General features: G+C 38.6%; 1 protein-coding gene across 1 annotated transcript; it reads right to left on the bottom strand.

Annotated features, from left to right (window-relative positions):
* Positions 1-440: 440 nt before the first annotated feature.
* On the bottom strand, positions 441-12,721 carry LOC131770034 (protein RCC2 homolog). Its single transcript, XM_059085761.2, has 11 exons — positions 12,414-12,721; positions 9,645-9,738; positions 8,221-8,358; positions 7,291-7,422; positions 6,824-6,912; positions 5,589-5,873; positions 4,863-4,983; positions 4,009-4,165; positions 2,894-2,966; positions 1,973-2,152; positions 441-1,521 (listed from the first exon to the last, which is right to left on the bottom strand). The coding sequence occupies exons 1-11, from the start codon at positions 12,618-12,620 to the stop codon at positions 1,516-1,518; spliced, it is 1,482 nt and encodes a 493-aa protein (XP_058941744.1). The 5' UTR covers positions 12,621-12,721; the 3' UTR covers positions 441-1,515.
* Positions 12,722-12,924: the final 203 nt, after the last annotated feature.

The following is a 12,924-nucleotide window of genomic DNA, read 5'->3' as shown; positions in this document are numbered from 1 at the left end:
CTTATTCAAGTGAATAAAGGCGGTAAGTTTCTAAAGAAACCGTGGTGCTGCGTCGGTGAAAGGGTATAACAGGGTGATTAAGCATCATCAACTGAGTTTATAATACTAAATTGGCCAGCGTTGAGAGTTTAAAAGCTGACGTTTCGAGCGTTAACCCCTCGTAATTGTTCTGAATCAAATGGTCCATTTTGGTCATTAACAACACTCTGTTTTGATATTCGAAGGGAATTCCCCCTCTCTTCAAAAGAGCTGCGACTTTGAAACTTTCACACAATGTACAGCTAATTTTCGGATTTTTCGGCCCGCGCAAAGGCTGTGACTTTGCAAATAAAAAGCAGTCGATGGCGCTTTTCTTAGAAAGCTATCAACCATCTTGGAAATCCTCTTTTTGGCGGACATATTATCAGTTTAATATCAAAGAAATAGAAAAGAAAAATAAATAGTTTTAAAAAAAGGCTTTATTGCACAATGCACCATAACAATAACAGCGAAAAAGTTTCTTAGCTTGCGTATTTGGCGGTTGTGTGATTGTTCGTTGAAAACGAAGGCGCCAGTCAACGTTATAGACATGCGCCGTTTGCTTCACGACTTCTTCGATCACACTTAACACAGAACAGCCAGCTACGAAATCTAGAAGAAAAGATCCATCCTCACTTCAATCAATACTTTTTTTCTTAGAGCTCTGCAAAATAAATATAATTTCACTATGTTTGCTTGACTACTCATACTTTTTAAATGTCTTTTTTTTTAGATGTACAATTAATATCAAGCTTCCATGTTTCTAAATACTGAATTTCTCTATCTATATAACGTTTTTCTTGATTTGACACTACTATAGGTACTTGATATTTAATCTAATGTCACACGTCGTCACTAAATAATTAGATTATTTAAACAATTTGCTTCAGATTTCAGACGTTTTGTCTCTTTCTCTCTCTGGAGAAGAAATTGGAGGAATAACAGCTATAAATAGATAACATGTCGTACGAAAGAAAACCTGAGGAAACGATAGAAATAACATTCTTTAGGAAAGAGCTTAATCAAAAATTGCTTTTCTACATAAAAATCAAACCATCGCAGAGAAACTTGGTATGTTTAATATATTTCTCAACTAGAACTTTTTCAGTCAGCTTTGTAAGAAAAATAAACCTAAGCAGGGCTGGGAATTGTGCTTTGGCATTTGATTTGAAAATATTCGACAACGAGACCCAAACATTTCTCAGTCTTACTGCCCTGTTAGAAATATTCTCGTTCTCAGAGTCTCACTATTTCTCGCCCACCAGAGATACCCTGGGAACGCAAACAATGTCACTTTCTCATTGCCCTTTACAGTAAGAAGCTCATCTAAACTATCTAATATCACAAAACGTACAAATATAAATAATTTGGAAACAGCTGGTAATTCCGAATCAAGAAGACTACGCACGCATTGAATCACGTGACTTGTGACGTAACACTGACGTAAGCAGAAGCCGTGACACGAGTGACATTTGTAAGAGGTAACATTGGTCAGAATCACATCTGCAGAAAAAAAATAAAGATGATATGAGGTCAAAGGAACATGAAGTCAAAGCTAACAGGACAGTAGCTTTCTCTAAACTGAGATTCTTACTCAGTGAAGACAAAAAGCCACCCCCTGGAGTTCTTATTCATCTCCCGTCTCGGTTAAGCCCCACCCCCCCCCCCCCCCCCCCCCGAGCTAAAAGTTTCTGATACATCCCTCTCCAAAAAGATAAAAAGATAAACCTCCTTCTACTTTCCTTCTAGGACAAAATCTCATACAGTAGATTATTTACATAGTGCCCTGCCAGGTTGTTTTAAAATCATCAAATTTTCTTAGTTTTAGGGGGTCACATAAACCCTCTCGCTTTTGCCACATCCTTGCATCAATCACCAATCACTTAACGCTTTTCACATAAAATCCTTGCAATTGCAAGATCATATGCTTACCAGGCTTATCAAAATATCTTACCTTGTCGGGGTCGTAAATGGGTAATTTGTCAAGTAGTGCTCGATCGTTTTCCTCGTCACGTGCAATGTACAAGGTGTGCCCCAAACCGCAGCTGACCTGTTGGATGTAAATCCCTTCCAGAGGTTCGACTATCTTCGGATTTGATGACGATTTTTGTCCTCCTTTCTTTAATCCATATCCCTGAAAAATAAACGTAGTTTCATAATATTTAAGCACGCAAGTTTTAATAAGGACAGCATCTGTACCTCACAGAGAAATTGTTTGCATAATATATATCAGCAACAACGCGCGATGTAATCAGTCAATTCAGCGGGCCATTCTCTACCGTATTGCCTACGGAAATTTAAAGCTCTTATGTTGCCCAAATTTTTTTCTGTTCATCTTTATAATATCCTTAACTTCAATAGGGAGATAATCACGAGTAGTTTGAAGCCGTTCCACGTGTCTTTAAATCGTTTCCTGTACTCGCTGTATAGACGGTAAACATATAATGATATGTCAAACGTCGTCTTCTCGGCCTCAAAAGAAAGTCGAGGTTCCCCGTTATTTCTCCCCCCTTTTCATGCCCGTGCATTCCCCGTAACGTTTAGCAAAGACCTCGAGCGTGGTTGATGATAGGTATTCACTCAATTCTGGCTAATACTTGACATTCCTTTGGTCAGTGTTAATGAAACTATTTCTCTTGCATGAATATGAAATAGTTAGAACAGATGCACTCGCAGGTAACGACTGCCAAATAACAAGTTGGTGCTCTGCGCTAATTGTGCTACCACAACACTAGTCTATTCAAGTTGTCGCCTTAGCTGTGAATGACGAACCATACACCGTTTTTTTAGACCGACACGAATAAATAAACAAAAACAAAACGGCAGTATGGACCTAAACATTGGAATAACTAAAAACAACGAGTGGACTACGCACCAGTTCCCCGTACGTCGGACTCGGTCCCCAGCTGACCACACTGTCGTCTGCTGCCAGAACAATGCTTGTTTTGCTGTTAAGAAAATGAAGCATTTACTCTCATTAAGTATCTGCATTATCTTGACAAAAAAAAGGTTAAAATTAAAAAAAAATTCCTTCAAGTAGGCAACGAAATTATTGTTTCTGTGGTTATTGTTGCGACGAACCTATTTCCTAAATTCCCTGACTTTTTCCGCACTTTCCTAGCAAGACTGCAATTTCCTGACCAACGAAAAGAAAAATTGTATCTTGAAGAAGCAGCCTTCGGCTTCCACTAGAGCCGTCCTCGCCATGTATTTGTATATTTTCAACAAATTACGTTATGTTTACAGAATAGAAGAAATGGATGAGTGATGGACTTGACTTTTATCTTTTCTCCCTGCCCGTTCCCTGACCTTAGTCACCATGATAATCGACGCTTCGAGAAAAAAACAAACAAACAAATAAACAAACAAAAGCAGTGGTTCCTTTCCAGCGTACCCTTTGATATTAGGATAATTACTCAAAAATCTAACTTTTCATCATAAATTGGGCTTAAATGCAGCCTTATCATCCCATTCCTGATCTAGGCTGCGCCCTTGTTTGGGCTGCACAACTAAAGAGTATCTTAGACTTTGGACTGTCACGGCTCAGTTTCAGATGCATGGTGGCATCCCCGGTGCTCTCAGTTCGGTGCCTTAAGGGTATCAAATGAACCCCAACACCACTTCCTTATCTCAGTCACATCATTCCTTAGCCTTTTCCACTAACGAGTATCCTTCACTCCAAACATCCCATCCTAACATGTCCCTGACCGGTTTCGGGTACATAGTGGTATCCCCACGCTCTTGGGTCTGGACCCCGAGGGGATGAAATGCACTTCAACACCCCCTCTATATCTCAGCCACATTCTTGCTTAGCTTTTACAACTTACGAGCATCCTACACTCCGGACATCCCATCCTGACATGTCCCGGACCGGTTTCGGGTACATGGTGGCATTTCCCGCGCTCTTATTCTGGACCCCAGGGGGACCAAGTTAACCCCAACACCCCCTCTATGTCTCAGCCACATCTTTGCTTAGCTTTTATAACTTACGAGCATCCTACACTGCGGACATCCCATCCTGACATGTCCCGGACCGGTTTCGGGTACATAGTGGCATCCCCCGTGCTCTTGGTCTGTCCCCAGAAGTACAGCTGACCAGCACTGACCGCCATGCTATAGCTTGCACCGGCATGGACCGACGAGACACCTAAAGAGAGAGAGAGAGAGAGAGAAGGAAAAATTTATCACTCTGAAAGAGAACGCTTCAAAACATCTAAACGAGATCTCGGTCACACTCAGGGAAATTCTCGGAGAGAATAGATTTTCTTCTAGTTTATTCGCCTTGCTGTTTAAGGTGATGATAAACATAAAAGATAACCTGCTAAAAGCATTAACTCCACCGTCAATGAAGATAACGATGATGGAGACATGGACAGTGCTGTATATAACTCATTAGTAATAAAAATAAATACTAAAGTATCGTGTGGAAATTAGAGGTACTTTCAGAACACACTTTCCTTACCAAGAGGATGAGAGGAAGGTACAGAATTTGTTTCACAATCGCTTTAGAAAAGTTTCGTGATCACAGGAAAGGTGCACAACGATAATTCTGGAATAAAGGGGTAAGTATCTAAAGAAACTGTGGCGCTGCGTCGGTGGGAGAGTATAACAGGGTAATTTAGTATTATCAACTGGGTTGAAAATGTAAATTGGCCACCGTAAAGAATTTAAAGCCTGACGTTTCTAGCATTAGCCCTTTGCTAGAGCTATTCTGGAAAGCTGTGATAGATCTCTGATTTCTGATAAAGTGTTTAGAACAAAAACTTTAATACCCGTCGTGAAAAAAAAAGTTGACAACAACAATAATAAAAGACAGTACAAAAATACAACACGTTTGCTCTCACTTTTTCCTTTGAAGAAAGAAACCAGTCTTGGCACATGTTCGTCTTTGGGTTGTTGATGACCGAGCCGGCCGTAACCACCAAATCCCCAAGTAAAAACTCTGTCTTTAGAGTCTCGTACAATCTGAAAGATATCAAAATACACTTTTTCAATCAGAAATTTGGTTCTAACAACTGCATATAGGCTTTAGATGTATCCATCTTGTAAATTTTCAACTCCAAATATTGCATTTCTAGTGTTCTGATTAGTTCACTCAACTCATCAGCTCATATTCCGAGTCACCTTATATGGAAATAAATTGCGCCAAGTGTTGCAGAGCGAAAAAAATATTTGCCTAAGAGAGAGCTCCAATTATCTTAACGTTTACGATTTGATGAAATTTAATAACACAACCATTCCAATCTCGCTTTTTGGATTCGAGATTGGTTACAGCCATTGAGGCGCTACCACCTTATATCCAACACGCGGTCGTGGAATAATTTTTAAATAGAAGCTGGTCACCATCAGTATGTACATGTTAAAAAGCATTGGAGCCACGAACGAGGCTGACTACCGACGACCGACGACCGACGACCGACGACCGACGACCGACGACCGACGACCGACGACCGACGACCGACGACCGACGACCGACGACCGACGACCAACTCCTAGCTTCCCGGATTGAAACTTTCTACAAAGAAAATAACCAAAGCGAACAGTAATTGGGTAATAATCCATTTTCTTACCGTGTGGTTATTTCCGCATGAAACATCGACAATTTTCACATCGTCCATGATATGGGTGAATCCATCTTTCGTTTTTTCGACAAAAACTGCAACGTGTCTAGGTAGCACCTCGCAATAAAATGCCAGCTTATTAGATGTGACAAAGTACTGCCCGTCTGTGTTATGTCCCAGCTGACCATGCTCCGGGCGACCGAACGAATACAGCAAGTTGGTGTCATCAATAAACATGCTGAACTCTGCCCCGCATGCGGTCTTGATTATCTTCTTGTTGTTCGGGTGAACAATCTTTGTATGGAAGGGAACCAGAGAAAGAGAGAGAGAGTAATTACGATTGATATCATTATGACCATCTTCATCAGTATCACCTTCATCATCATCTTTACCGTTATCACCCTGACAATAGAATCCATGTTCCCTGTGTCTGATCAGCGATACAATACAGATAACGTCAAAATGTGGTACACGTGGCGCAGCTGGGTGGATCACTGGGAGGGGTCCATTAGAAATGGGGGCCCCCCCTTCGCAGAGATAAGTGCCTATTAGAGTAGGAGATCTTTTAGAGAGAGGAGAGGGTTACTAGAGAGCATATTAGATAGTGGGGTTTATTATAGAGGGGGCTTTCTGATAGGGGAGGCCTATTAGTAAGGGGGCTCACTATAGAGAGGGGAGCCTAATTGAGGACGGGGCTTATCAGATAGGGTGTTTATTAGAAAAGGGCATTATAAGAAAGAATGGGTTTTTTGAGAGAGGTATATCAGAGGGGGGCCTATTAAAGGGAAGGAAGCAGTTATTAGGGAGGAGCACATTTAAAGGAGAGGGCTTATCAGAACGGCTCCACTTTTTTGGAGATGGAGGCTTATTACAGATGAGGGCCTATTTGAGAGGGGGACTTACTAGACAGTAATGCTTACTCAGTACACTTTGATGAAGAATAAGTTGCGAGTCAAAATAAAACTATAATATTCTTTCAAACATAGGTATACTTCCCACTGAGTGCTACATACATGTAGCCCAAAGGTATGACAATGTTACAGTTTATGTTTAGTGGAGTAGGAAGGAGGTGGAGCGGGCTATCATCCAAGTATTTACATAAACAATACCCCCCCACCCCCCCCCCCCCTTTCCAAGTTCCTTCTCCATTTCACTGTGCACTAGGCTATACATTGAGGAACATCTGGTAAATCTGGTAAAGGAACAGTTGGCATAATCCTCCAAAAAAGTGATCAAAATGGTACCTGAACAGGCTTGGCCACAACTGGTTTTTGATGTCCTTGTCCCAGCTGTGCCATCTTGTTTCCACCAAAACCAAACAGGATACCCTCAGCTGAAAACAACAGTTATTACTAGTAATGAGTGATGTGACCATCATTAAATAATCACAGCTACCATATTTTCAGGTTTCTTGTACCAAACAAAGAAGCTTGCAATGAGAATGTGTGAGTTTCAGTTCCCTGTGGGTATGCATATATTCTATAAATTTCCCACAGCTCTTGATTTGCTTCAATGCTCTAAGCCATGCAGCCTGGTTTTCCACCCCCTTCTCCCCACCCTCAAAAAAAAAAAAAAAAACTGTGAAAACTTGTTCCCAAGGTCCCTCTTCTTCTCAGCCCCAAATGACCCTTGCAGAGTGGGGGGGAAATTGCCAAAACTTGCATCTTGCATCAAAGCTAAAAGAAAAATTTTAAATATTACTGCTGCAAACCTGTGAGAACCAGGGTGTGTGCCTTTCCACAACTTGCTTGCACGATAGTGTAGTGCTTTAAACTCTCAATTACTTTGGGCTTGTCACAGCGTACCACATCTCCATGTCCCAGCTGACCATTGTCATTGCGACCTTAGAAAATTAAACTAGTCACTCATTGCTGAACAAATATGCAATGTCCAGATGTATGTAAATTATAAGAAATAAAAATTTCAATGTTAAACCCTGATAAAGTCACTTATGTAAGATGTAGCAAACATTTGAGAGAGACTAAATGTAAATGCACATGTGAAGCACTGATCAAGGTGTAGTTTATTTATGTACTTCACCTCCCATGACTGACCAATTAACAATTTCTCATTACAATATCAACACAATATCAAGTAGACAAGTGATGGGAATAAAAAAATTAATAGGAATTTTAGAGCATTGTTGATCCAAAACAAAATTCTCTGAACTACCATCTCAAGAATTGTATGGCAGACAATAAGGAGATCTTGGAAGTAAAGGCCTCAAGATTAAATAGGGCCTTGAAACTTAATCCTTAAACCTAATCCTTAAAATTATTGAAAACTTGGATCACATGTCAAAGTCACCAGTCTCCAAAGGTTAACTCTTAAATCCCCCAAATATATTACCATATAACTCCTCCCAAAAATACCTATACATTATCAACCTTATCAAAAATACTACAATGTTGTCCTGATATACATGTAACACCAAATTCTCCTTACTAGTTTTCAAGGAAAATATGTGACAGCTAAAGGGGAGAATAATCAATCAGATCTCGGGCATTAAAGTTTTCCTGACAGAGATCAAATGCTAAGGAAAATTGCTTGGGTCAATTTCCACAAAAATGGAGAATTTAGAGACCAAACTTTCACACTTACATTTTACTGGCCAAATAACAACATCAAATTGCATGCTTACCAAAACTCATAGCAGTTCCATCTTCACAGATGATGATGCTATGACATGCACTTGGACCTGAAGCCACCAGCTGCACTCTGATGTGGTTCAGTGATGAGATGCTGTGCGGTTCCCATAAGTTTGGACCTCCTGCATTACCTGAGGACATTACATTAATTGGATTATTCGGTTTTGTCAACTGAGTTGATAATGTAAATTTGTTACCATATTAAGGAGTTTGTAAGCTGACATTTTGAGCAAACAACAAAGGGCTAATAACCTTGTTATATAAAGGTTTCTTTAACCATTTAACTCCCAAGATCTAATTGAGAATTCTCCTTACTGTCTGCCACACAGTTCTTGTGATGTAAGTTTAGAGAATTTGGGATTGGATCAACTTATAATCCCCTAATTGATATTTGTCTTAATTCTTGCCACTTGTGTGCTTGATATTGTATTTATGCTGTAAGGAGAAATTCTGCCTTGGTCAATCATGGGAGTTAAAGGGTTAAAAAATTACCCCCTCTATTAAATTAATTGCCTTATTTGCTATATGGTAGAAATGGCCTAGCTTATCATTTTTTTCTTTTTAGCTTTGTATTTCTTACTTTTGATCAAACAGAGGGATAGAAATTTAAAAGAGTCTACTTAAAAAAATACAATGTTGCTTTACATCTGTCCTGTAATAGATCACAGATGACATCAAAATGTGGGGAAAGATCAAAAATGTGGGCTGAATTGTGAATGATGCTCTTACCATATTTTGACACTTTCTGTGATCTATTACTGAACAGTAACATGACCGAATGGAATTTAATACATTTTTTTACAATGATAAAATAGCAAAATTTTGTTAAGGGTCACTTCATTTATGTTTCTGTCCTATAATTCAGCTCCACATATCACCCCCCATAACTCCTTACTTATTACAATTTCTGTACCATCTGTATCACTGGTGAATATCCAGCAACCTATCAAGTTTCCTTAAAGTAATTTCCAGTACCTATTTTATCATCCTGGGCAGAGAGAAGTCAAGTAAGAGAAAAGTATCTTGTCCAAGAACACAGCACAATGAACAACCCCCCTCCCCCCGCCAAGAGCTCAAACCCTAACCTTAACATTCAGAGTCGAGCATGCTTACCTCTGAGCCATTTAAGAACTCAATACAGCTGAATTTAGTAAACAACAAGAGTCAATGGCAAGCAAATTGGGTTAATCTTGAGTTAGCTAAGGGGTCAACATGCTTGAAAGGCACATTTTACTATGATGGTGATGGGAAATAATTAACATGACAAATTTTAGGTCATTTTAAAGCATACAGTTATTAATTTCCTGGGTTTTGGTTTACTCAGAACACTTTGTGTAGCACTCATGATTCAAACATTGTCTCAAACCTCTAGGCAGCCTGTTGACCAAAATAAGAGTTTCAAGAAACACAAACTTACCAGCAGATTTTGGTGTCTCCTTCCTTCCAACTAAGTCCCAGTTTGTTGCTCCACTTATAAGTAGCTTACCACATGTGTTAGGTGGTGCTGGAGACTTAAAAAAAAAAAAAACACAAGCAAAATTCTCAATTTTCCATATTAAGTTTAGGACAATGCAGTTAAAATTATTTTTTTGTTCTTCTTTTTCATTATTTAAAATTAATATCTAGTTCTATCTTCAAATTCTTGGATGAAAGTCCTTTCAAGGGATTTCATTATGGAATGCATGTCAAAGGTCATGTCAAAAAAAAAAAAAAAATAAAAAAAAGTTCAAAATTTTTTGCTAGTTTTCTCCAATGACTGAATGTTTTGTGACAAGAACTTGCAGCTCAACCCAACTTCCTCATGAAAGTGCAACTAAAAGTCATGTTATATGCTTACATGTAACTCTTTACAGCCTAACACCAGTATGCATATTCTCTCTACTGTTCTCTATACATTCACTGAGGTACTAACAATGAGAATTTGTTTAACAATCAAGAGCCTTTTCTGTTGGTGATCTTTTCCTCTATTCTTTTTACCTTAATGTTTGACTCAGGGCTGATATTGTTAAGAGAAATTAGATGCTGGTCAATCTTAGGGGTCAAAGGTTTAATTTATAGGCATTATAAGGCTTTTGTTTCGTTACATTTTAAAAAAATACAAAGGGAAAAAGGCCTACTGGGTTATCCATTTATGTCCAGAAATGCATGCAGGATTTGATGAAATTTCATGAAACCGAGTGAATGTTAATGGATTTGAAAATTCTGCCCATAATTTAGGCAAATTTGTCAAAGCTAAATTGGCTAGATGGAATTGACAATTTTGACAAAGTTTAGTCAAATTCATTACAGTGAAATCAGCCTGTTGGATTTGATGATTTTGATGAATTTTTATCACTTTTATTACTGGAAACATTTCTGGACAGTATTTTTGGACAATTAGACTACTACAGGGGTACTTTGGTTCAACACTGGTTTTAATGACATTTTTTTTAACCAAAAATGCCAGAGTACCAAATAAGAAGCTATGGCACCTTCCTCAAACATCTTTTAACAAAGGGAACATATTTTCAGGTAGATTCACTGGGATGAAAATCTAAAAGGCATAAGGAACTTCTGAAAACTCAAGCACCATGCATTAATTTAAACAAAGAAAAAAAATTTAACTCTGACAAGGTATGAGTACATACATAGATTTAGTAATTATTTTTTTTATCCTAAGTTCAAATCACCAGAATGGAAATCTTGAAAGATAAAAAAGAACTTCCTAAAACCCAAGCACCACACCATTAATCAAGAAAGTTATTTCAAATGTAACAGGCATGAGTACAAAGATTACACTCATCACAGTTATCTTTTGATCTTCTGTTCTAATCACTAAAATGAAAATCTTGAAAGTAACATAAAGAACTTCTGAAAACCCAGGAACCATTAATCAAGAAAGTCATTTGAAATGTGACAAGGCATGTAGGTTAAACTCATCACATCAATTCTCATTAATATCTTGTATTCACCCAGCTACCATGTGGTCTCCATTTAGCACAAGTACAATATCCATATAAATTGAAAAACAACCAGGAAGCTATACAATAAGGTTAACTTTTTTACTTAGAATGGCAAGAAATACAATATTAACAAGACAGATGTTTGGTATTATAAATATGCAAATTACTGCATTTAAGAAATTTTGAACAAAACCCGGCCTTTGTACCGAGCATTTTTACTTGAATAACGCCATGGTTTTTCAATCTGTACTCCTCACTTTGTACGTCCAATGATCCGGTTAAAATAGGTCTAAATCGATCCACGAATAATTTCGTAAAAACAGTTTGGAAACCGAATCATTAAAATTTTGCAGATTGTGATAAGACTAAAGTAAACTGCAAGTTATGATTTTTTGGAAAATAAGATAAAATTATATTATTGAATCTAAGAGGACCTTAGGGGAAATGCAGATTTGTGTCTTAATTAAAGCGGTAAGGATTTTGAAGCGCAAACGAGCAAATTTCTCCAACGCTAAAATCATTAGTTTCTGCTGCAATTGCAATTATGTTATTTAAATGAATGAGGACATAACTTCGTCTGACGAATAACTCAAAACATCGCACAAAAGCGCGTTACAAGAAGCAAATCTTTGTGTGTCATTTCAGTGATTTTAATAACATCACAGAAACCAAAAATATAATTTGCGACAGCTTGTTCATATCTGCGGCGCATGTTAATTTCCCGCGAAAGGATTTCTGTTGTTATTGATTCGTTTCGAATGTCACATAACACAATTCTTGAAATTTCGTCATGTGCTCCGCTGTCATGCCAGCAAATATTTCCTTCACGATGATTTCATTGATCTTTTGGCCGAAAATAAATCATTTTCCTTTAGTGAACCGGAAACTGTCGAACAAAGAGATTAGCATGCGTCCACAGAAAATTTCTATCCATTGTCGATCAATCTAACATTTGCATCTCAAGACCGAAGTTTTTTCGCTTGAGCGATTACGTTCCTGAAAAAATTCTGCACCTCATGAGTGATTTAGCACATGGCGGACCTTTTCAAAACTTTGAGCTCACTATCGATAACTAAGATTTTGAGATGTGGTCTAGAAATCATAAACAATAATTAAATCTTACAAAAAAAAAATTGGAAGTTACTGACCGGCAAAATGCACCTCAAAGAGAAATTTGACCTAAGCGATCGAAACCAGCTGAGGGGCGCAATCCCTGAGAAACATTTGCTCTAAATCCACTCTACCTGGGCTTTATCGAGTTCTGTGGCCTCCTCTGATCCGGCCCCGGGTAAGGTTTCGTCTCCTAAGTGGTTTTCCTTCGTGTCATTTGTTTCATGACCTGACGAATCGATCAAGGTGTCAGCAGATTCAGTCTTTGATTTCTTTGGATTTTCTTCGTCGCAGTCCTCAAGCTCTTTCCTTTTTTTCGGCTGCGTTTCCGAGTTAGACATTTGTGCAACAAGCAATTCCTGGACAGATATGTGAAGAGTGAAGAGAGATTCCCCTTTTGCCTTTGAACGCACAAAGACCGCCAAATAAAGAACTGAACTGAATGAACTTGGCCCCCTAGACGGGGAGGAATGGGGAGTAGTACCCAGCACGTAACATCGCGATCACGCTTTGTCCCGCGTGAGTACGCGCGTGTAGCTCCTTCTCTTATTGAGCTACGATCCAAAGCCCTATTATTAATTAGCCCTCTTATTAAGGCTAGAGACTAAAGATGTAGATTGAAAACAAATGAGGGAGCTGCAATTT

This window comes from Pocillopora verrucosa, chromosome 9 (assembly GCF_036669915.1).
Source record: "Pocillopora verrucosa isolate sample1 chromosome 9, ASM3666991v2, whole genome shotgun sequence".
Taxonomy (NCBI): Eukaryota; Metazoa; Cnidaria; class Anthozoa; order Scleractinia; family Pocilloporidae; genus Pocillopora; species Pocillopora verrucosa.
The sequence above is the reverse complement of the archived record's forward strand: the minus strand, read 5'-3'. Positions and strand labels throughout refer to the sequence as shown.

Excerpts from the sequence above, each read along its gene's own strand:
- LOC131770034 (XM_059085761.2), bottom strand. The coding sequence starts at position 12,620 with ATGTCTAACTCGGAAACGCAGCCGAAAAAAAGGAAAGAGCTTGAGGAC. Across the intron at positions 2,967-4,008 it reads GTCCGCAGTGTAGGATGCTC|CAAAACAAGCATTGTTCTGG; the intron begins GTAAGTTATAAA and ends TTTTCTTAACAG. Across the intron at positions 2,153-2,893 it reads GTCCGACGTACGGGGAACTG|GGATATGGATTAAAGAAAGG; the intron begins GTGCGTAGTCCA and ends TTTATTTTTCAG.